This window comes from Rhinatrema bivittatum, chromosome 9 (assembly GCF_901001135.1).
Source record: "Rhinatrema bivittatum chromosome 9, aRhiBiv1.1, whole genome shotgun sequence".
NCBI lineage: Eukaryota > Metazoa > Chordata > Amphibia > Gymnophiona > Rhinatrematidae > Rhinatrema > Rhinatrema bivittatum.
In genome coordinates, this window is record NC_042623.1 from 46,460,341 (window position 1) to 46,484,559 (window position 24,219).

The 24,219-nt window shown below is 45.1% G+C and overlaps 1 protein-coding gene across 1 annotated transcript in view; it reads left to right on the forward strand.

Annotated features, from left to right (window-relative positions):
* Positions 1 to 24,219, forward strand: part of LOC115099085 (V-type proton ATPase subunit S1-like) — a 120,644-nt gene that overhangs the window by 21,264 nt on the left and 75,161 nt on the right. Inside the window, exons 2-3 of the mRNA XM_029616397.1 lie at positions 12,356 to 12,482; positions 12,586 to 12,654. Of these exons, the coding sequence (XP_029472257.1) occupies positions 12,356 to 12,482; positions 12,586 to 12,654 (196 nt within the window). The remainder of the gene's footprint in view (positions 1 to 12,355; positions 12,483 to 12,585; positions 12,655 to 24,219) is intronic.

Below are 24,219 nucleotides of genomic sequence, written 5' to 3' on the forward strand. Positions count from 1 at the left end.
AGACACGGTCTGGGCTTGATAATAGGCTTCCGCAACTTCTAGGGCATTTTCAACCATAAGACTTGGGTGTTGGCAAACCCACTGCCGAATGGGCAGGTCAAGGCTGTCCTGGAACGGTTCCAGCAGAACTGCTTTGGCTATCTTCATTCTGGTTTTCCCTTTCAGCTGCAGTCACTTCAGGTGGCATCTTTAAGCCTGTGAAATAGGTTCCCAGGGTTTTCTCCAGCCTGTAGAATTCCCCACCAAAATCGCTGTGGTAAACTTCTGAAGTGAGCCCCACTGTCCCTAGAATAGTTGCCTTGACTTCCAGGTAGGTGGCTCAGATATGTAGCCCACCTGTCCTCTGGCCATACTGCCATTCGTGCTGTGTGCTCAAAGTTTTTCAAGATGCCATCTGGGTCTTCTCCCGGGTTCATGCTAAGGTGTGTCAGTAACACTGAAGGTAAACTAGTCAGGGCCATTTGCAGAGCTTGGGCTGTCTGCATTAGAATATGTTGCTGCGTCACCTGCTCTCGCAATGCCTGCTGCTGATTAATTTGTGTTTACAAGGCATTTTGTAATTGCTACTGGCCAGTAGCAAGGAAAACAGGAGGCAGACTCTGACTGTTCCTTAAGTGCAGTTTATTTACAGTGAAAACAAAGGAAAGAGCAGTGCACAGCCAAACAAAACAACTTAGGCAGCTCACCTTGACTTCAGGCAAGTTCAAACTTAAAGCTAGCAAGTCACTCCCAAACCTTAAACGAAGCAGGTCTTCTCATATAATAAGAACTGTCTCGCTCTCTTCCCCAGGGCCCACTTAAACCTTCTAGGCCCTGGGGTCTTATACTCTGGTGAAGGGCTCCTCCCTTCACCCAGGATTCTCTGTAGGTCTCAATCGTAAGGAGGACCGGGCGAGACTGATGTGCCCGGTCCCTTAAAGTGTTCTCAGGGAGTTTTCTGTATACTCCCTCACAAACACCCCAAGCCACAGAGTGAGGGATTTGGCAGCAAGCACATTGGCATCAACACTACAAAACACTGAGTGAGGCGCCCTGAGGTAAGCACAGTGGCATCAACACCTCAAGGCTCAGAGTGAAGGATATGGAAGCAGCACAGGGCCAGCAAAACCCGAAGACAATGAATGAGGGTTAAAGCAGCAAGCATAGTGACATCCACACCCCGAGGCATAGAGTGCCGAGTGAGGCAGGAAGAAGAGTGGCATCAACCCAGCAAGGTGCTGAAGCAAGAGAGAGGCGGAGCAGACCAGGCAGCAACAGAGGCCCAAGAACACAGCAAGGTGCTGAACCAGAAGGGAGGCAGGGCATAAAGAACAGTCTAGAAGGCAGGCAGTCAGCAGCAAGGCTCCAAGATTCCAAGGCATCTAGAGAGGGACAAGGAAAAGGTTTCTCTTTTTCCTGCAGGGCAAAATTTTGTGTCAGTATTGCTGATCTTGCCTTGTTGTTCAATAAGCACATTACTTGAATACTGTGTACAATTCTGGTCGCCGCATCTCAAAAAAGATATCGTTGCGATGGAGAAGGTACAGAGAAGGGCGACCAAAATGATAAAGGGATGGAACAGCTCCCCTATAAGAAAAGGCTGAAGAGGTTAGGGCTGTTCAGCTTATAGAAGAGACGGCTGAGGGGGGAAAATGCAGAGGTATTTAAAATCATGAGAGGTCTTGAACGAGAAGATGTGAATCAGTTATTTACACTTTTAAATAATAGAAGGTCTAGGGGGCACTCCATGAAGTTAGCAAGTAGCACATTTAAGACTAATTGGAGAAAATTATTTTTCACTCAACGCACAATTAAGCTCTGGAATTTGTTGCCAGAGGATGTGGTTAGTGCAGTTAGTGTAGCTGGGTTTAAGAAAGGTTTGGACAAGTTCTTGGAGGAGAAGTTCATTAACTGCTATTAATCAAGTTTACTTAGGGAATGGCCACTGCTATTACTGGCATTAGTAGCATGTGATCTTCTTAGTGTTTGGGTACTTGCCAGGTTTTTGTGGCCTGGTTTGGTCTCTGTTGGAAACAGGATGCTGTGCTTGATGGACCCTTGGTCTGACCCAGCATGGCAATTTCTTACGTTCTTATGTTCTTACTTTCAGATCCTATTTGAAAGGCCTTAGTTAAAGAATGAGAAGGAGCCACACAAAAATTTGGGGTAGCACACATGGAGCAGAAACTCTGGTACAAATTTTAAATTAAATGCAGTGAAAAATATATATTAAGAATATTAAAATTTAAGACCGTTGCTTTGCCATACATTTTTTGGAAAAAAAAAATATTGCCAGATTCTCACTCATTTGTATGAAGGCAGAATTGGTGGTCACTATTGTCTTTCATTTTGATGTTCAGGTCTTCAAAACTTGTTTGGGATTCTTGGATTTATTATGAAAGACCACAGAGACTTGCCATGTTATGTTTAAAAATAATTAACATTATGACAATTTTTCAACAGGATCAGTCAAAATGCGCTGAAAAAAGTGAAAAGCGGAATATAAATTAAAAAAAAAAAAGCCATTTGCATAGTTTTGTATTTGCTTGGAACGCATGGATAGCTATTCTTCAGAATGACACCTGCTGGATGTTTTATTCTTCTTATGTAATGACCCTTTGGGATTCATTACGAGCCTTGGCCTTTTGAAATTAGGGGGCTAGAGTTAGGTAGCAGAGGGGGGAGGGGTGTCCATTTCTGAACAGCTCCTCCACCGAGGTGGCTGGCATGGACCGCCCCCCTGGTGCTTTTAAAAGCAGGTTGCAGCATAGCTAAGTGTGGCAGTTTGGTTGGGAGTTTGGGAGAGTAGGAATGTTCTTTACGAGTTTGTTCCCTTGCTTTGGTACTGGGGTTTACAGCCTGAGTCAATACCCTAGCGGAAAGAGGACCCGTGCCTTCCTTGGAGCTACTTCCACAATTTGATTGGAGATTTTTGCATGGTTTTCCCCCCCCCCCCCCTTTTTCAGGTGAGTGCCCTGGAATCCCTGGCTGGAGGATTTCGGGGTATCCACCAGTTAGGTTGGACCAGAGGCAATCCACTGCAGGAGGATTCCTAATATTTTTGTGAAGATTTTTTTTCTGAGTTCCCAGGCGGAGGTTTGTGGCCACCCTTCCTTCCTGAAGAAGGGACATCTGTGGAGAGCTGCTGGATTCCCCGCTTCTGGACTTTTCCTAAGAAAAAGTCCATTGTGACAACTGAGGAGAACCGGGAGTAAGACCTAACATTCTGGCATCTTCACACTGGGAGAGAGGCACTTTGGGGAGACTGCTAAGACTGTGCAAAGACCTTTTGCCATCAGTATTTTTGGATAGAAGTTTTCCACCCAAGTAAGGATAAGCTGCCCAACTGGGAACCTTTACTCATCCAAGCCCTGGAGGATGACAGCTTCCCTGCCAATACTGAGAGACACTTGCACACAGATAAAATGGGAGACGTCTACATTTCCTCTTTCATGCCAAGATCTGATGTGGGAATGCCGTTTCTACTACTTAAGAATTCTGACAGTAAAGATTTCATTTGGACCCTCACCCTGAGCCTCCAGTGTATTTTGTTGGCACTCACATCCTTTTAAAGTTGAAAGGGCAACAGCTAAAAAGTCGCCTCTGCCATCTTGGGTCTTGTAGGATTTAGTCCTCCCCCCATTGGAAAAAGAACCAGGGCTTGGGGGCCTGAACTGTGTTGGAGTGGGCGACGGCTGAGAATTGGCCCGGGGACTCTTGTGTACCCTTGACCTCCTGGACCCTAAACTTGAGAGGGGGGTTACACGTGCTTCAGCACTGGAGGAAGATCATGGGAGCCATGTATTTATTTTATTTAACGGGCTTTATGTACCGTCATTCGGAAACGTCAAAATAACGCCATCATAATGGTTTACAAAATATAAGGTTATAGGGAAGAGGGGGTAAACAGGGTTTCAAGATACAAACTGTTGTTAAGCAAAGGTTATAACGTGTGTAATGTTACAGAAAATTTATAGAAACGTAGATGTGATGAATTTCATTTCTTGTAGGAGGATTGGAATGTGAAGTAATTTTGTTGTTCATTGGGTGAGTTGGTATGCTTTGCTGAATAGCCAAGATCTTTTTTGAAGGTTTTTATTTTATTTTTATTATATGTTGGGTGGCTGGGTTGTGGAGTACAAATGAGGCAACTTTATTTGTGGTGCTTAAGATTAAACATAGCATATACTGTGTTGCTAATAGCATAAATGGGTGTAGGAAAAATTTAACAACAGTGCGTGCCTAGAACATTTGAAATAAGGCTGGGCATGATCGACAAATGTAGTTTTATGGGCTAATGATATGTTGATATGTAAAAAAAACTATTTATGAGAAGTTATTTTTACCACAAAAAAAAAGTGTAATTCTGTACAGTCTCACAAAGCATCATGAATCTGACCCAGAAATTCAGAGCTAGCAGGGTTGTGATGATGTTATATATATAAACACTTTGAATATCTTTTCAAAAGGGGCCTAAACAAATCCTCATGCAATAGGCCAAGGTGTACCCTTATGTCATCCATCTTTTTTTGCTAACAAATGATACAAATACATCATATTGATAAATTTAGAGTGGAATGGTTAAAGCAAGGGTGAAAAGCAGGGAAGATAGGTTCAAATTCTACTGATGCTCCTTGTGACCTTGGTGTCATGTTAGCTGGTTGCAGCAGGCCACTGTGACCGGCTTCACTTAACCCTGCACTGCTGCAAACACAAGATCATTGCCAGCCCAGCCGGACCCCTTCTGTGCCCAGCCTCCAGTCTTGCCCCTCTGTTCCGTCTGGCACAGCTGCAACGCCGACAGCATCGCTCCTGCAGATTGAGCCCTTTATGTATGCATTCATGTTGCACACTGTATCTTAAAGGGGATGTGGCGGGAATGTCCCTGTGGCACCTTTTGATGACATCACAGACTCCTCCTATTTAAGGCTCCCTAGGACACTACTACGATGCTTCAGCAACAGGTTTCCTGATGTGCCTTTGCTTTTCAGTGCTCATTGCTTTGTTCCTTAGTTACTGTCTTCTTGTCCTGGTCCTGCATTCCTGTGTTTCCTGCCTTGTTTCCAATCTCTGTTGTATTCTTGAGTTCTTCCTGTCTTGCCCAAGTCTTTGTTGTCTCCTGCCTTGTCTTATTTGGTCCTTGTCTTTGTCCTGTCTTCCTTGGCCTGCCTTTCCCAGATTCTGCCCTCAGCTCAGACCTTGACCATTCCTTGATTGGACTTGACCAGCTTTGGATCTGACCTCTGGCCTGTCGTCTGGTTTCCACTGTCTGCTTTCTGCTCCAACCACTGGACTGCCTTCTGGTATCCATGTCTGCCGCCTGCCAAGACTGTTGCCTGACACTGAACTCTTGCTCTTTCAACCATCCTAGGGACCCACTTAAGACCTGCTGACCGCCAAAACCCAAGGGTTCAACTTGTGGGGAAGGCAGCTGGTATAGGTGAAGCTCCAGCCTGTCCCACTGCAGGGTGTGTCTGCTAGCTGTTAGTGTGGGCCTAGTGGGTTTTCCCTCTAGGCAGTGCCAACCATGCCACAGCACCAAGGGTCCACCAATACTGGAAGCGTTATAGTTTGCTGAGGCCATGAACCCAGCGGATCTGGTCACCTTACATGCCATTCCCAGCAAGGCTAATCGGATAGAGCAGCAGCTTGGTATCCTGGATCAGGGCATGGAGGTTTTGGAGAGATTTGCCACTCATCTGGATGCTCTGCCAGTGGTACCTCGGGCTCCTGTCCTGGTCCCAACTCCAGTCCCTAGGCCTGGAGTGCCATAGCTGCTGCCTCCACCTTGGTTTCATGCAAGCCCTCAGAGTGCAGGGGTTTCCTTAATGTGCAGCATTCTCTTTGACCTTCAGGCAGTCCTCTTCCCTACAGACAAAACCATTTTGTCTCATTTGGGTAGCAGTATTGGCTTGGGTCTAGATCGGCGTTGGCTTTGGTCTCACCCTTCTGGAAAAAGGGCGATCCTCTCCTCCCCAACCTGGATCAGTTCCTCTGGAAATTCCATCTCATATTTGATGAGCCCGGTCGCATCACATCTGCTGCAATCGACCTTCTCCAGATCCATCAAAGCTGCTCCTCAGTGGAGAACTATACAGTCCACTTTTGGATGAGGATTGTAGAGCTCCAATGGAGGGAAGATAGCTTGACCACAATCTTTATGTTTATGTTTTATTAAGATTTATAAATCACCTATACACAGTGAACTAACTGATGTACAGTTTCAAGATACATAATAAATAGGAGATACAAACAAGCATAACAAGGACAACTGTAAAACTACAGATTATCTTATCAGAAAGCATTTAACTGCACTTACATGTCAGGCATCCTTAGATGGTAAAATAGGCCTGTTGAAACAGAAAAGTTTTCAGTGCTACTTTGAACAATTTGGTACAGTTCAATAATCATAACACTTCTGGTAAGGAGTTTCAGCTTGCAGGTGCTGCTACTGAAAAAGAACAGTCTCTTATTTCAGCAAGTCTGGGCTGACGAGTTAAAGGAAGTCACCAAGGCCTGTCAGAATCCATTGAGGATGAATTCGCAGGTCGGGACCTTCTGGCCATCTTGGAGGGCCTCTTCAGTCTGGCCATCAGGTTGGATCTGCAGTTACGAGAATGGGCTAAAGAAAGGGGCCTAACTCGTCAGCACTTCTGCAGGATCTCCAGTCCACTGCCCTCACCAAGTCCCTCCAGAGCTGAGAAGGTGGCTGCACCATTGGAGGATCCTATGCGGGTAGATCATTGCAGGTTGTCACAAGAAGAAAAACAGAGGAGAAGGCTCCATAATCTCTGCCTCTATTGTGTGGGATGGGGCACTTCGAAGCATGCTGTCCAGCTAAGGTGGGAAACACCAGAATCTAGGGATGGTAGGAAAGGCCACCCTAGGTCAACCCAGCTCCTCTTCCCAAATACTAGTCCCAGTTTGCCTCGTCTATGAGAGGGCTCGCATCTATGTGCAAGCCTTTCTGGATACAGATGTGGCAGGAAACTTCATTGCAGAGGATCTAGTACGTCAACATAGGTTCCCCATGGAGCCATTGGAAACAGTGCTCACCATAACTCTATCACAGCAGACCCCCCTGGCTATCCACATCACCCTGTCTACTGGGCTACTACAGATGCAAGTGGGCCTGCTCCATCAGGAGCAGATCCATCTATACATTCTGCTGGGGGCTATCAACCATGTCATTTTAGGCCTTGCTTGGATGATGCAGCACCAGCCCCATATGGACTGGAATACTTTAGAAATTGCCAGATAGGGTGCCACCTGTCTGACATGCTGTCTATCCCAAGTTTGACCGACTACTCTCCTTACCCGGGTGGCTGTCGCTGAACTATCCAGTTTACCTCCACAATATTCAGCCTAAAACATATTTAAGCAAACAGCAGGCGGAGACCTTGCTGTCTCACCACTCTTACAATTGTGACATAGACCTAATTCCTGTCAAGGTTCCACTTCGAGGCTGAGTATACCCACTCTCACTCCCAAGACTGAGGCCATGGCCAAATACATTAAAGAGAATTTGGATAGGGGCTTCATTCATACCTCCTCATCATCTGCTGGAGTCAGATTCTTGTTTGTGGGGAAGAAGGATTAGTCATTACATCATTGCATTGACTATCATGGTCTTAATTCTATCAGTAAGAAAAACTGCTACCCCCTTACTCTGATCTCCGAACTCTTTGACCACCTTCAGGGCACCCAGCTCTTTACCAAGCTGGACTTTCACATGGCCTATAACCTGATCATAATCCTTGAAGGCAATGAGTTGAAAACCGCCTTTAACATCCATGATAGTCACTTAGTAATGCCCTTTGGGCTGTGCAACACCCCTGCAGTTTTCCAATTTTTGGTCAGTAAGATCTTCCGAGACATTTCCTATTCCCATTTGGTAGTCTACTGGGATGAAATCTTGATCTTATCCAGGTCTTTGTCTGAGCATCACCGCCATGTGAAACAGGTCCTCCAAAGACTGCAGGAGCACCATCTCTATGCCAAATTAGAGAAGTATACATTCGAACAAGAAGACCTTCCCTTTCTAGGTTATATTATTTCTCACCAAGGTTTATGAATGGACCCAGATAAATTAAAGGCCATACTGGAGTGGACCCGTCCTGTGGGCCTTAAAGTGATACAGTGCCTTCTGGGATTCGCTAATTACTATAGACAATTTATCCATGATTACACCTCTGTAGTGGCCCCCTTTACAGCCCTGATCAAAAGGGGCTCTGACACCAGGAACTGGACTCGAGAAGCCATCCAGGCCTTCAAACATCTCAAAGAATAATTCACCCTCAACCCGTGCCTTCATCATCTAGATCCATCCCAGCCATTCATCTTGGAGGTAGATGCATCTACCCTTGGAGTAGGTACTATTCTTCTACAACTTAACCATAGCAGCACACTCATGATCTGCTCCTACTTCTCAATAATGTTTTCCCAGCAGAGAAGAACTACACTATTGGAGATCATGAGCTACTAGCAGTCAAACTGGCCTTGGAAGAATGGCGACACCTGCTGGAAGGAGCCAAGCACCCCGTAACCATCTATATGGATCACAAAAATCTTTAACATCTAGCACAAGCTCAAAGACTAAATCCTAGACAAGCCCACTGGTCTTTTTTTTTTAACTGATTTGATTTCGAGTTGTGGTTTCAACCCACAAAGAAGAACTGAAGGGCTGATGATCTCTCCCATTCTTTCGATACTGAAGGAATCCTTGAAGTGTCCCAGCACATCAAAGACCCTGCTAAAATTGTAGTGGCAGCCACATTTATAGTTCCTTTAGGGAAGATGGTGGTGCCCCGACATCTACGACAGAAAGTTCTGCAATGGGCTCATGACTCCTGCCTATCTGGTCATCCTGGCGTCACTCATACATTCTAGATTCTTGAAAGGTTCAAAACCAAGTGCAATACCTCATCTCATGGAAAAACTATGGACATTAGGAAAATTTGTAGGAACCAGCCTCCAACCTACAAGCTCCTTAACTTGTGGCAGAATTTCTCAAGAAATTCTCCAGGAAACCCAGGCCCAGAAGTCTGGGGAGGGGGCTTTGGAGGGAGGAGGGGTACGGTTATGTTGGCTGGTTGCGGCAGGCCTCTGCAACAGGCTTCACTTACCCCTGCACCTCTGCAGACATGGGAGCACTGTTGGCCTGCCTGGGGTCTGTGTGTGTGTGTGTGTGTGTGTGTGTGCCTGCCTGGGTGTGTGTGTTTGTGTGTATGTGAGAGAGCCAGCGAGAGTGAGAGCATGAGTGTGTATGAGAGAATCCAGGGGAGTAAGAGCTTGTGTGTGGTGGTGTGGGGGGGAGAGAGGGTCTTAGAGCCTGAGAATGTGTCTGTGTCTATGTGAGAGAGAGAGAGGATATGGTGGGTCTAAGAGCATGTATGTGTGTATATGTGACAGTGTATGTGTGAGAGAGAATGGACATGTGAGTATATGTGAGAGAGGATAAAGTTTGTGTGCTCCCCTAACCTCCTAATCCTCAACAATCTCAGGGTGACTAGAAATCAAGAGCTCCCAGATAAGGACAGCAGGGGCTTTTTAAAATCCTTATTAGTTTTAATTACTGGGTGTTATTTTATATATGTGCTGTTTTGAAAAATTTATTGGTGCTTGGGAAATTTTTAAAATAAGTATATGATTTTAATTAATAAAAATTATTCTATTTATCAGTAGTTTTAAAATATTATTTTATTAGTATGGTTTTACTGTTATAATTGATGTTTACATTTCTTGATTTTATTTGTTTTATGAGGAATGGTGGTTCTGGTTTTCCATTGTTACTTGTTGGCTTCTTGGGTTTCCATTTCATTTTTTGTCTGATTTGTGATCCTTTATTCTGTATTTAGTGAGGGTCTGTCTGCTCTGTGCGTGTAACCATGATGAGAGATTCTGCTAGCGTGTAGTGTCTGCATAGGGATCTATAGCAAGCGGGTTTGTTTTGTTTCCCCAGTAGGTGGTGTATTGGTATTCTGGGACCCAGTGTAATATTTACAGTTTTGCTTTTTCACAGGTAGGGTTATTGTTGTTTGAGTCCTTGGTGTTACTACTGTTATGTTACGATGGGATTGCAGTATAGATTTTGAGTGTTTTTTTTGCGGGGTTTTGTGTTACTTCACAATGTGTCTGGCAGTGGAAGCTGTTTGTGTTGCTATTACTGTGAGGTGACACCAGAATGTGAAAATAATTTTATATGATGAGTTGTAAGGGAAACATTCAAGCTCCGTTGTTGAGGGAATTTCCGTGGATGCACAGTGAGTTACACAACTGGAGGTGCAGATTTATATTGATATTCTTTTCCTTCCTGTATACCTTTCAGACTTCACTCTCACAGACATATAGAATTAGTTGAATGAGGCTATCAAATAATTTTAATAGTAGATTTACTAGAAGGGTGAAAATTAGCCAGCTTTTTAAAACTACACAGAAGAGCCTTTGGACTTTCTTATTAAGACTTTTTTAATAGCCAATTTTAAAGCAGGGGCCATGCTATGGAGATGGGTGTGATGAGGAAATGTCATTTTGGCTCTCCTCCCCCCCCCCCAAATTCTTCTGTCTAGAGAAGCCACTGATTTTCTGTGACCTTTATTAGTACAAGAAGGCTGGGGGTGGGGCATAGAGAGGCAGACAAACGCATGGGCCCCCGGGTGCCGGAGACCCTCGGTACGCCACTGATGAGTAGGTAGTGGTCAGCAATGTCAAAAGCAGTGGATTGTTCAAGGAGGATAAGGATCAAGTAAAAGCCTTTGGTTTTAGTCATAAACAGGTCAAGGGCTGTGGAATGTAGCGGGCGAAAACCAGAGTGGTGTGGATTGGGAATGGCTCGAGATGAAGGAAAGTCAAGGCTGCAGAGGTGAACAGTAGCTTGGATGAAAAGGGAGGAGGGCAGAGGGATGATAGCTAGAAGGGCAGTCAGGGCTCAGGGAGGGCTTTTTGAGGAGTGGTGTGATCACAGCACGTTAGAAGGCAGTGGAAACACTTGCACTGAGGATGTGACAGATGGAAAGGATGAATGCAGGGGAAAATATAGCTGAGGAGCTGAGTTGGAACGAATAATGAGTTTGGAGAAGGAAAGAAAATGGGTAATTTCCTCCGCTATGGTTTCAGAAAAGGAAAAGAGGGTGGCAGCGGCCAGAGGAAGGGGAGAGGGATGTGGAGGGTGAGGGAGAGGGAGAGGGAGAGGAGACTCATTTTTTTGAACCTTGTCATGGAAGTAGTAAGCTCTAGACTGGGCAGAGAGGGAAGGAGGAAGGGGAGGGGGAGTGAGTCAAAGGCTGTTTGAAGAAGGAATTGAGAGTGACAAAGCGGTGGTGAGGGATGCAAGAGTTTGTCAGATGAACATAGTAATCTTGCTTGGCACGTGCAATAACAGATTGGAAATGTATGAAGTTGACATTGGCACTGCATTTTAGTCAGGGACGCTCTGCACACTGGGCACAGGAAGAAACCTCTGTGGGTGAGCCAAGGCTGGGGTTTGGTGCACCTTACAGGACAGGTAAGGGAAGGGGCAGAGTGTCTATCGCAAGGGAGAGTATAGTACTGTAAGAAGAAACTACTTGATCAATTGACTCAGACAGAGGAGGGGGGTGAAACAATATTATATTATGACTGTACATCGCTTAGGGCGATTTTATCTGGAAAGTGATTTATAAATGCAATAAAATGAAAATGAAATGAAATATTGGAGAGGATACATTGGTTGATAGCCTGGAGATTCCTGAAGGCGTTGGTGTAATTAGACAAAGCTGTGGGGGAGGGTGGTTTAGTGTGAAATCCAGCAGAGAATGGTCTGAGAGAGGAAGACGTCTGAGAATCAGCAATTAGAAGAAAAGACTAGGTCAAGGCAGTGGCCATGCTGGGGAGTAGCATTGGTAGAGCAGAGTTGGAGGTCACATGAGGAGGTGAAGGCAAGGAGTTTTGAGGCATAAGAATCGTAGGATATGGGGGGTCACTCAGCTCAGACCTATGCATTAGAACAATGTAACTGAGATCCACAAATGGCAGTATTCTGTTATGAATATTAATTTATCAAACGCCCACTTTAGCTTTCTTCCTTCAGTTAAACGCATTCTTCCCCCAGCAAACAAAACAAATAAACCTTAAAACTATTGAGGGACAGGGCAGCCCAGGACTCTGAGGACAGCAAGGCCTACATGTTCATGTTTCTTACAGAAACAGAATACGCAGTGCTAGACTGAGCCGAGGATTAGTAAATAGAAATATCATGGGCAGGAAACAGGTTTTTAATTACTATTTTGATAAGCCACTTAATTTGTTGTTCCTTTTTGCTTTCCAGTTCAAGCTTAGATATCTTTACCGAGCTGAGGACTGAAAAATAATTGCAATTTCTTTTTCTTGTTTTTTTTAGTTCCTTGTGGGACTTGAAGCCTGCTGCACATGAAGGCCACATAACCTCAGGGAATGAACTGCACTCTTTACTTCAACCAATCTTTACCCAGAATTCCAAGAACCTGGTGCTCTTCCTCCAAGATAAGGTGTGCACTTTGTCTCCTCCTGCAGCTCAGATATTCGACCCATGCTTAACGAGCTGCTAGGTCGACTCGCTAAGCTGACTTGCACTATCTTTTTGTTTTCCAGCTTAGCGTAGAAGACTTTACCTATTACAGCGATGCCCCCGGGAATGAGAAGCCATTTCACAATGTGCAGGTGGGCTTTTCTACTCCATATGCCATTTTCCAGTGATCTGATTTTCTTTCCGAAGAATGAATGCTGCCAGCGCTGAGTAACTGATATTGGAGCTCTCGATAACAATTAGTTTGCTTAAGGCACTAAATAAGTGATAGTCAAGTTGAACTGTGTGTAATATTGTGAATCATAATAACTGAAGATATGAAATGCAACACAAGTTACCGTTCCCAACCCCAACAAGTCCTCTAAAAGCACTACAGGTTACGGGCGCAGCTGGCCAGGCAATGTTTAAACATTGGAGCAGATCAGTCAGGGAAGACTTATGTGTCTAAAAGAAGAGTTAGAGAAGCACTGATAGCCCCTCTTAACAGCTCATCTCCACTATTCTCTGTCATACACCCTCCCTTCCTTCTAATCCTTGTTAAAAAAAAAAACAAAAAACAATCTCTTGAACATCACCTTTACACACACACACACACACACACACACACACATATCTATATAAGGGGCTTTAGAATTTTGCTCATGATTTATAAGCAATTATTTAAGCAGATGTTGGGTATTAATACCACAAAATATAATAATCATAGATAACTTTAAAATGTGTAATTTCTTGAGCCTAATGTCAATTTCCTTAAAAGACATTCAGATTTTCCCATTCTTCTAAGGACATTTTTGTAAACTGTGATAGCTTTTAAAGGGCCCACAATGAACATGTATCACACAACCTGCAAGGACTCCGGTTCTGTCCGGAACCAGCACAGCTACTACTGAAGCTCTACATCATTCTTCTAATGAAGAAATCCTGCAGGGGGAATTAGGGTTTCAGTACTTCTCCCTCCACCGGCCCCACTCCCACTGCTTCCTTTAACTGTTTGTCTAAGAAAAATCATTTATTTAGGAGTTACTGTAATAACCCCGGCACAGGGACAGCACTTCTCACTGAGGAAAACAAATACAACAAAACAAACGGTTACAAAAGCAGGCTTGGCATCCGGTGCTTATCAGGGCACAGAATTCATTTCAACATCAACTCACCCTAGTCTTGAATTTCCTAAGGGGTGCTAAAGAGCCTAACTTTAGCACCCCTCTCTGAAACCCACTTCTCCACCCTTCTGTTTTCCCTCATACTTCCCATCACTTCCTATTGTCTTTCCAGCTCTATACTCAGTTTATTGTATATATGCCACCGTACCTGGGAAACTGTAAATTGCTGCTGTAAATTACCATCGTACCTGTAAATAGTTACCCCATTTCTGTATTAGTTACAAGTTCTTGTATACATAGTTATTGTTCCCTGTAAAGGCATTGCCAGAAAGTTGAGTTACTTGTAAACCGATACGATGTGCAAACGGTTATCGGTATATAAAAAGTTCTAAATAAATAAATAAACTTAAATGCCCACTACATAGCTGGGAATGGAACTCCCAGCTTCTCATCATTCAAGATGCGTAGCGACGCACGCTCTCCGGGTCCGTGCTCTGGCGCTATCGGCTCCTCTAGGCTCTGCGGCATGGAGCTAAAGAGGGCGGCCGATGTCACCGAAAAGCAACAGGGGTTGTTCGGCTCTTTGCTCATGAATACCTGTAGCGTGTGGGAGACCGGCTCTACTGTGCCCTTTATCTCTGCAGGTTTCTTTCAGCTCAGGTGTAAGGAGGTTTGGCAGCACTCAGATGGGTCCTTTCTTTTTCTTTGCGATGGATGATTCTTATGATGACAACAAACGACGTTAGTGATGACCCTCTGATAACTCGTTCTCTTGGTTCAGCTCAGGGGCATCTTGAAGCTTGCCAGTTGTGTTAGCAAGTGACAGATAACTGATAATTCTTCCTTGGTGGATTGGCTCCAATGTCATAAAAAAAAGAGGCCCACTATGTTATGCTGCAGGCATTCACACAGTCGCAGCTGTCCTCTTTATGTCTCCCTGCTCACAGGGTACCTCGTTATGGCTGGCATAGTTTGGAAAATCTGCCAGTTGGGTATGTGCACAGCGTTTCTGGAAAAGTTCCTCATCTCTGTTTGCCAGGGTACCTCTTTGTAGGCATGTTCAACAGGAAAAAAATGTATTTTGTTTTAACATTTGTTTTGTGGGACCCTAATTTGTTCTTTAATTTGAAAACGAAAAAGAATTTTGGTTTGTATTTGTTTGCCATTAAAGTCAATGGGGAAAGTATTACGGGTAATGTTCAGCCTTTATTGGGCTGGAGAATAGGGGTTTTTGTTTTTGTTTTTTTTAAAATCAAATTATCTTAGAAGTTGTTGGGAGAAATCAACAGAAAGGGGAAAGAGCCCCAAGGTACCTAGAAAGACTGAAGAGACTGGAAATTGGCATCAAAAGTGGCATGAATAGCCTACAACTCCATAAAGGGGCAGAGGGGTACCAGCATTGGCAGGATTTCACCAAGTCGCTGTAAGAGGAGCAAAGAAGCAGAAAAAGTATGCCCCAAAGCTCCAAAAGAGGGCACCAGCAACAGTGCCATGAACCCCTGATGGCACCTCAAGTGGCAAACTGGCACTGAAAGTGGCATTTTAGCATCCTAAGGAAGCGTGAAGGGGGAGCAAAGCAGAAAAGGTGGCAGAAAAACCTCCAAAGCAGGCACTGATAAAGGGGCCAAGCACCACAATGAGTGGCTTGAAGGCTCCAGACCACCATGAGAGGGGCAAAGCAACCGCCCCCTTCGACTGGCAAGGTGTTAGCTCTGGGGTATGACAGCAAGGCACGGTGGCAAAGGAAATTCCAAGGTGTGAGGCTGAGTAGTACAAAGACCCCCAAGGTGTAGGATGGAAGTCAGATTTTCTTGTAGAATGGGTTTGCCACAAATAGTAACCTCACAATGTTTTCTCCAATGATTGTGGTTTTCCAGGAAAGCAGTGAGGGCTGCTTTATTTAGGGACCATCTCCCTCGTCATTGAGCTGCCCTCAGCCTGTTCCATGTCCTGATTTTCTGGTTTTGCATGAACTCTCTGGCACTACCCTAAGTGTTATCACATTCAGAACAGTGAAATGGTAACGCCTGAGCATCTTTTGTCTTGTGCCAGTAGTGAAAGCTGTGTCTGTCTGCCTTTTACTGATTTTTTTTTTTCACGTTTGTGCCGGGGACAAAACACCACAGTATAACAAACCGAGAAGAGATCAAGTGTGGGAGGAGCACCCCAAGACTCTAAGAGAGGTTACCACTTACCAGTAACAGTGCCATGAATCCTTGATGGCACCTCAAGTGGCAAACTGGCACCAAACGTGGCATTAGGATCCTAAGGAAGCGTGAAGAGGGAACAAAGCAGAAAAGATGTCAGCAAAACCTCCAGGACAGGCACTGATACAATAATCATTCTTAATACAATATTTTCTAACTTTTATATTTCTTGATCTTCTGTTCTCCTTAACTTTTTAATGTTTTTTTTTCTTGACCCCCCCTGCTCAGTTTCTTTCCTGTCTTTGTTCTTTCATTCAGATATTTTATGTTCATGTTTCTGTCTTTTCCTTATTTCTTCATCTTCTTTTTTCTTCTCTTTCCCATTTTATGCTCTCAGCCTTTTCTCTATATTTTTCCATCCTGCTCTCCTTTTCTTTTTTCGCTTATTCCATTCCCATGTCCCAGATCTTTTCTGCCATTGATTGTGGTTTTTCTTTTTCCTTTTTTTCTCTTTATCCTACCTATACTCTTCCATTCTCCCTGCCCTCCTTTTCTCTCTCTCTCTCTCCTCCTCCCCACACTCTCCTCTTTCCCCACCACTCACAATGCTCTCCTCCTGCTCCTCTGTCACATGCATCCCTCAGCTCCTCACCTCCTTTCCTCATTTCTCTCTTCCATTCTCCTTCCTTTCCTCCCTCCAGCCCTCCCTCATTGCTCTTTTTCACCTCTCATTCCTGTTGTCCCTCATTGCTCATCTACCTCCTTCCCCTCCTTACACAATTCGTACTCTCACCTCGCTTCTTCCCCCTTAGCCTTCCTCCCCTATCATTTCCCCATCTCTCTCTTTCCCCTCTCATCTCTCCATTCCACATTCCCTCCTTCCCTCCACTCTTACTCCCTCCCATTATTCACCTCCCCCACCTCCACCATCCCCATCCCCATCTCTTTCCTTTCCCACTTCTACCCGCCCTCCATTCTTTTCTCCCCCTCTTTCCTTCTCCTCTCCCTCTCTCATCTCTCTCCTCCCCCTCCAGTTTCTTTTCTCCTCCTCCCTCCTTCCCATCACTTTCTTCTCTCTTCTTCCCTTCCTCCTCCGCCTTCCTTCCAGTGTCTCCTGTAAAGCCAGCAGCAGCAGGGCTGCAGGGACTCAGAGCAAATGCTGCTGGTCCCCCAGCCGCCCTCCTCCTCCTCCTCCTCCTACCCATACCCTTTCATTTGGAAACAGGAATCGCTCAAGTAGAGGGAGATGGGGGGGGGGGGGGGGGGGAGACGAGACCGCGGAGCCTGGCAGTAGTGTCAGTCCTGTGGCCCACACTGCTCTGCCGACCGATAGGTCCAGAAAGAAGGCAGCACGGAGATGCCAGGGAGTGGAGCGAGGCTGAAACACAAATGCTGTCGTTTCTTTCATTTTGTTTCATTTAATGCACACTAAATATACCTACTCACTGAATCAAAATAATGTGCATTCATTGGGATTTATTGCATATTAAAAGGGATTTACTTTGTACTGAAACAATTTAGTGCACATTAAAAGAAAGAAAAACTAAAAAAAAAAGAAAGAAGAAATGAAAACTCCCCCCCCCCAAGCAAAATGTAAAAAAAAAATAAAAAAAAAAATTTAGCTGCGTACCCCAATTGGCTGCCTCAGTTCTCCAGCATCTACCAGAAGTTCTCCATTCCTGGGGAGGGGAGCTGGAGACGAACTCCTGCCCAATGCGGGAGGTGTGATAGGCATGAGCTGGTGCCTATGCTGTGAATTAGAGATGAGGGTTTTAAGAGTGTGGGGATCCGGAAACTATTTTGAAGGGGGCGATTGCAGGAAATTTGATGCACGAACCAGGAACGTGAATTGAATTGTTTAAGTGAATAAGATGAAGCCAACCTACTGACCTTTTATATTAAGCCAGTATGAGAATAAATCCAGAGTTTCGATCAGACCTGAAGATATTTGAGATAAGTACCCTGTGGTTAACAACCTGATGCAGAGCCAGGTCTCACATGGATTCTAAAGCATTTAAGACAGGGAAACAAAGCCCAAACCATGAGTCAGCACCCTCCAATCTAAGTTCTGGTTCTCACAGAAATGCTGTAGAAGTGACAGGCTCCTGCGGTATTTGCCTCCCCTCCACTGGCATTTCAGAGCAGCTGCAAGTGAGGACAGTCGGGCAGAAGAGCTCTCTGTGCACTAAGAGGCAGAAAGGAACAAGAAAGAGCCTGGCAGAAAAGCAAATAAGAAAATTGGAAAAAGGGAAAAAAAAAAGGGGAAAAGAGTGCTGGTTGCAGTGGTAGAAGATGGGTATGGGAGGTGGGGACAAACCTAATCCAACTTGCAGGGGTATCAGGTCCAGCAATAATCTGGAAAAGAAAGAACTGGAAAACCCTTCAGTAATGCCAAGAAAAAAAAAAAAGTGGAATCCTTTCTCCTAGTTGCTGGAGATTTTTCAGCTCTCATCCCAAGAACCCTCATTCGGGGCCGATACAGTAAAGTGCGGCCGCGGTTGCGTGGTTTTTAACCCGCTTTGGACGCACGTTTTGAGCGCGTAAGATGGACGCGCGATTCAGAATCGGCTTTTACGCGTCCTTAGCGCTTGCCGAAAAAGACGCGTATCTATTTCCGCCCGCCGCATGTATATGATATGTTAATGATCGGATTAGCTATTCCCCCCAATACAGTAACGTTATCATGTTTTTAACCAGCTTATTTACCGCATCTTTACCTCTATATTTACCGCCTACCCTGACCCTGGCATTAATGTGGTGTTCAGTCAGCTTCGGACCGGACAGCGTCATGGACAACATGTATATATTGACTCTGGCAATCTTTTTCATTTGGTTGAGAAGCAGAATAAGAAATGCTCGGCAAGCGAATTCTACAAGGCAGATTGGAGAGGCCAACAGGGGAGTCCAGCCAACCAGAGAACCCAGCAGCAAGACCGGGGGAGGTATGTGTTCAATGGTACCATCTATCTCTGGGCGTCTCTGATGCTCCGGGAGTCTAGCGAAGACATGGACGCCTCTACGGACGCCGGAGAGATGGGAGCCGCACCAGGCTTTCCTCAGGCGTCTACTAGGCGTCCTGAGGCTCCGGGGGTCCAGCGGAGACATGGATAAGGGAAAATCCCCCCAACAGAAGAGGAGCACATGAAATACAAAGGGAAAATCAACCAAACAGAAGAGGAGCACATGAAGAGCATACAGATGGAATACAAAGGCAAAATCAACCAAACAGAAGAGGAGCACATGAAGAGCATACAGATGGAATACAAAGGCAAAATCACCCAAACAGAAGAGGAGCACATGGAATACAAAGGGAAAATCAACCAAACAGAAGAGGAGCACATGCAGAGCTTACAGAAGTCCGGAAAGGCAGTGGGCCCTTTCAGTCATGGACGTCCGGAAAGAGGCAGGAATGGAGCGCCCGGAAATAGGCGGGAACGTCCATTAACAGAAGCCCCAACCTTGGACGTCCGGGCGGCTGCTCAAGGCAGCGGCCATGGATGTTGGAAGGCAGCGGGGCCTCCCCTCCGATCATGGATGCCCGGAAAGAAGCGGGAACGTCCATGGACGTTGGAAGGCAGCGATCCCGTCTGTCTCCAGGCGTCCATGCTTGGAGGCCCCGACCTTCACAGACGCACGGACGTCCTTGCACGTCCATGCTCGGAGGCCCCGACCTTGGACGTCCGGGCGGGCGCTCAAGGCAGCGGCCTTGGACGTTGGAAGGCAGCAGGACCTCCCCTCCGATCATGGATGCCCGGAAAGAAGCGGGAACGTCCATGAATGGAAGCCACGACCTTGGACGGTCCGGCAGGGCACTCAAGGCAGCAGCCATGGATGTTTGGAAGGCAGCTGGGCCTCCGATCATGGGCATCCATGCTCAAAGGCCCCGACCTTCACAGACACCCGGACGTCCTTGCACGTCCTTAAGCGCCCGGACGTGGAAGGTTGGAGGTGGCCTCCGATCAAGGACGTCCGGATGCTCAGGGCAGCGGCCCCAGTGTCCATGCAGGGTCTGTAGAAAAGAACCATCCACTTACCTGCTGGAATGACATTTGAAATGACATTTGAAATGACAGGTATGGTGCCAGCGCACCCGGGATACTGTAAAGGTGCTGTTTACTGCTCTATACAGTAAAATGGATTGCGAACGCCTACCGCTTCATAGGCGCGCTTTTGACGCTCCTTTGCCGCCGATTGGATTTGCGTCTACTGAATCAAGCGGCTTGTGAACTAAAATGTGTGTGCGGCAAACTCACGGGCGCCCGGCTCTGTCGCACTTTTTTTATGCGTTGGTACTGTATCGGCCTGATTGTTTGCTATTTCATGATGGCCATGTCAAAGAGAAGCAAATCTGGGCATGAGGAAGACATTTGGGAGAGCATAAGACTGCAAAGATTCTGGGGAAAAGAAAGACATTTCTGGGTTCTGTTTCAGTCTTGGTTGAGGATTGCTTAGGCAGCGGGGCACCTGGCCAGCTTTCTACGTACACAACTTAATTTGTCCAGCAACCAGCATCTAACTGCTCAGAGACGATATTTAACAGTCACTGCTGCAGAGGCTTGTTATCCACAAATGTAGGCAAGCTTGTGTTAAATATATAATATTATATATACAGTATATATATTATTCAGATACACAGTTTGTAAGGTCATTGTACTGCCTGTTTAGAGAGGGTAAATTTCAAGGGACTTCTGCAGGTAAAGTAGTGCTTTACCCGCAGAAATGGCCTGATAGAAAATCGTGCATACTAATATATGTATAAAATTATGTTCAGGTAATTCGTCTGTAAAATTATGGTCATGCTCACTGCATGCTCATACTAATATGTGTGTAAACTTATGCTCATACTCACTGCATCCACATACTAATCCATGTGTAAAATTACGCTCATGCTCACTGTGTGTGCAAAATTACGCTCATGAACACTGCGTGCGCATACGAATATGTGTTTAAAACTACGCTCATGCTTACTGCGTGTGCATATTAATACCTGTGTGAAATTATGCTCATGCTCACTGCTTGCACATACTATGTGTGTAAAATTAATACATGTGTAAAATTACACTCATGCACATTGCGTGCGCATACTAATATGTGTCTAAAATTATGCTCATGCACTATGTGAGCACATTAATATGTGTGTAAAATTACACTCATGCTCGCTGCATGTGCATACTAATGTGTGTAAAATTATGCTTATGCTCGCTGCGGGTGAATACTAATGTGTGTAAAATTACACTCATGCTCACTGTGTGTGCATACTCATGTGTAAAATTAACTCATGCTCGATGCGTGTGCATACTAATGTGTGTAAAATTACACTCATGTTCGCTGGGTGTGCATACTATGTGTAAAATTACGCTTATGCTCGCTGTGTGTGCATACTAATGTGTGTAAAATTACACTCATGCTCACTGTGTGTGCATATTAATAGGTGTGTAAAATTAGGTTCATGCTCCCTGTGTGTCCTTAGTAATCCATGTGTATATTATGCTCATGCAAACTGTGTGCGCATACTTATACATGTGTAAAATTATGCACATTCGCATACTTTTATAGACATAGGGGAGGAGCATCCCAGGGGGTGGAGTTTAGGAGGGGGTCAGGTCTTGTGTGCATACTTTTTGAATTAAAAAAGTGTGCGCATAAATTCTCTAAAGAAAGATACTTGCAGGTGCAGTGTGTGCATGTAGTTTTGCTGGGATGATTTCCAAAGCAGACTTAGGCACGCTAACTTATGTGCGAGGCTATAAGATATTCCCCAAGTGCGTTTCATCATGGTCTGAAGGCCCGTGGTTATGGGGTTTAGAACTAATTTAGAAACTCACTGACTCAGAGAGTCCAGTGAGGGCAGTACTGTGCATATATTAGATCATAAATCGTAAACTTAGGGTCAGGCACTCTGTAATGGATAATATGGCAGGTGGGTGGTGGTGTAGTGGGCTGGAAAGGCCACAAGGAGACACACTAGTACTAGTGGCTATTTAGATTATTACAAAGCTTTGTGGTTAGACATGGGAATGCGGGGATGAATTAAACAGGAGACCTTGCATGCTGATAGAAGAGTAGCCTAATGCTTAGAAAAGCAGGCTACAAGCCCCTCCCCACCAAAATTGAATCTCATGATTCCAGAAGCATTGTAGCGATAATGATGATACTAATACTCTTGCAGGCCAATGCAATGCCATGTGCTGGGGCTAGTGCAGCGCTTAACACGCGATTGGACGTGCATTTTGGATATGTTAAAATAACTCCTGATGCAATACGGGGATTAGTGCGTCCAACGTGCATGTCCAAAATATGTGTCCAATCCAGCGAGTAGCTAATAGCACTCATCACATGTAAATTGCATATAGATAAGGCTATTAGCTATTACCCTACGATTCAAAAATTCCTGCATGGCCAATGCACCCATTGTAACACAGCAAGTTTATGCCAGTCTGGGAGCTGGTATTAAGGCATGCTGTGCTCAAGGGCTCACCTATTAAAACAAAAATCCTGCTGTCTGTGGTTCCTCCTATTAGTATCATTTGTGATACTAAGTAGGAGGAACCACAAAAGCATCATCATACAAAAATAAAAAGTCTTGGGAAAAAAAATCTAAGCGCAGTGTCTGGCGGGGTGGACAGCTTGGTGGCCACCCTGCCGCTCAACCAGGGAGGTGAGTGCTACCCTCCTGCCAACCCAGGGTAGCGGGCTTGGGCAGCGCTTGGTGGCTCCAGTGACTCACAGAGGGAAGTCGCCAACATTTAAAAATTCATTCATTCATTCACTTCTTCACAGTGAATGTGTCAGAAGGCTGTCCTGACAGGGGATTGGTCCTTTCACCCACAAGTGTCAGTGAAAAGGGCCAATCAGGAACAGCCCTGCCAGGGATAGGGAGGGAGCTCTGGCCAGGTCAACTGCTGGGCGCCCGATACTGTTGTGGGCACTCGGCTATGTCTCCTGGGCACCCGATGCCATGGACAGCCTAGGGATGCACAATCTATCCCCAGCACGTCCTTTTTAGCACGGCGGCTCGGTTGCCTATTGCATTGGGCACCTGGGAGAGGGGGATGTGCACGTGTTGAAAAAACATGTGCCCAGTTTGGACACCTGGTTTTCGTGCTTGGTGTTTCATCGGCCCCTTGGTAATGCTGCTGCTTGAATTATTACTTTTGCCATTGCTCTGCTGCTGAAGAGGAAATGGCACCTTCCTGCCTTGCTCCCAAGGGTGCTTGTGTTTCTGTCTTACTCTCTCTCTCTAATGCCTGCTGTCTCAGATTCTCAGAGTAGTGACTAATTGTTGGAGGGTGCTTTTCCTCTTGGCAGTATCCTTTCATACGTCATGCCCATTGTGTAGTGGAGGGGAAAGATTGTAAACAGTAGGGATTGCCAGTGCTACAGAAACATCAGTGATGGCTTCTTCAAGCGAGTCATCCTTTTTTTTTTTTTTAATGTCATCAGGCTGGATGGGTGGGTGGAAGCCCCCAATTTACAAAGAAAATTCTTCTCTCTGTGTGTCCAGAAGTGTTGATCCAGTTGTCTTTGCTGGTCAGCAGGTGGGTTTACTCTTAAAATGCAGCGCCAAAAAAATATTCTCTAATCTGATCCATGAGAACAGATCTTAGACAAGCCGAATTATGAAGATCTACCATTTTGTTCTAATTATTTTTTCTTAATTCTTAGGAAGAGGTATTGATGTGTTAAAGTTCTAGAAATAATATAGTCGCGCTTGTACCATGGGACAGCTGCTGTCACAGGAAGAGTAGGGAATTCGGAAAGAATGCGTTGTGACGTGAACATTCTTTCCATAATAAGCTTCACTGCTGTGGATCGAGACTCAGATGTGCTTGCAGTAATGACCGTTTTTTAAGTTAATTTACAGGGGTTTTTTTTGTTTTTTTTTTACATTTAATGACAGCTTTGGTAAATTCACTACATCTCTCTTACCCTGTAGTCTCCTAATCCATTCTGTGATGCCACGTGCCTTGATGAGGCTGCATTACAAAAGTGATTCATCAAGAATTAATAATCAGGCTATGCCACTTAAGCACCCTGCTTTCCATCGTTGATCATACAAATGTATTCAGCAGCTTAAATCAAAGACCTCATGTAGTATGGGTATTTGCGTGTAGGAGAGTGCTGTAGTTCAAGGCAAAGGCAAATGTTGTAGCTTGTGAAGAGGTTTCTGGGATTCTAATCCTCTGAGACATCCGCCGATATTAAATTTTGTATAGCAACATTAACAACTGTTTTGAGCTTTTGGGATCGGTGATTGTGTGCATGCAGTTACAGCCTTCCATTTTCATGCAGTACGTACAGAGGGTTGTTTAAAATGCACTGTTTGTCTTGAAAATCCAAATAGATTCTTTATTAAATGATGAAGTCTGGGGACCAGCAGTGGCAAACACCCAAATGAGCTGATGCTTGAGAAGATTTCTGAACAAGTAAACATATTTCTACTCCATCA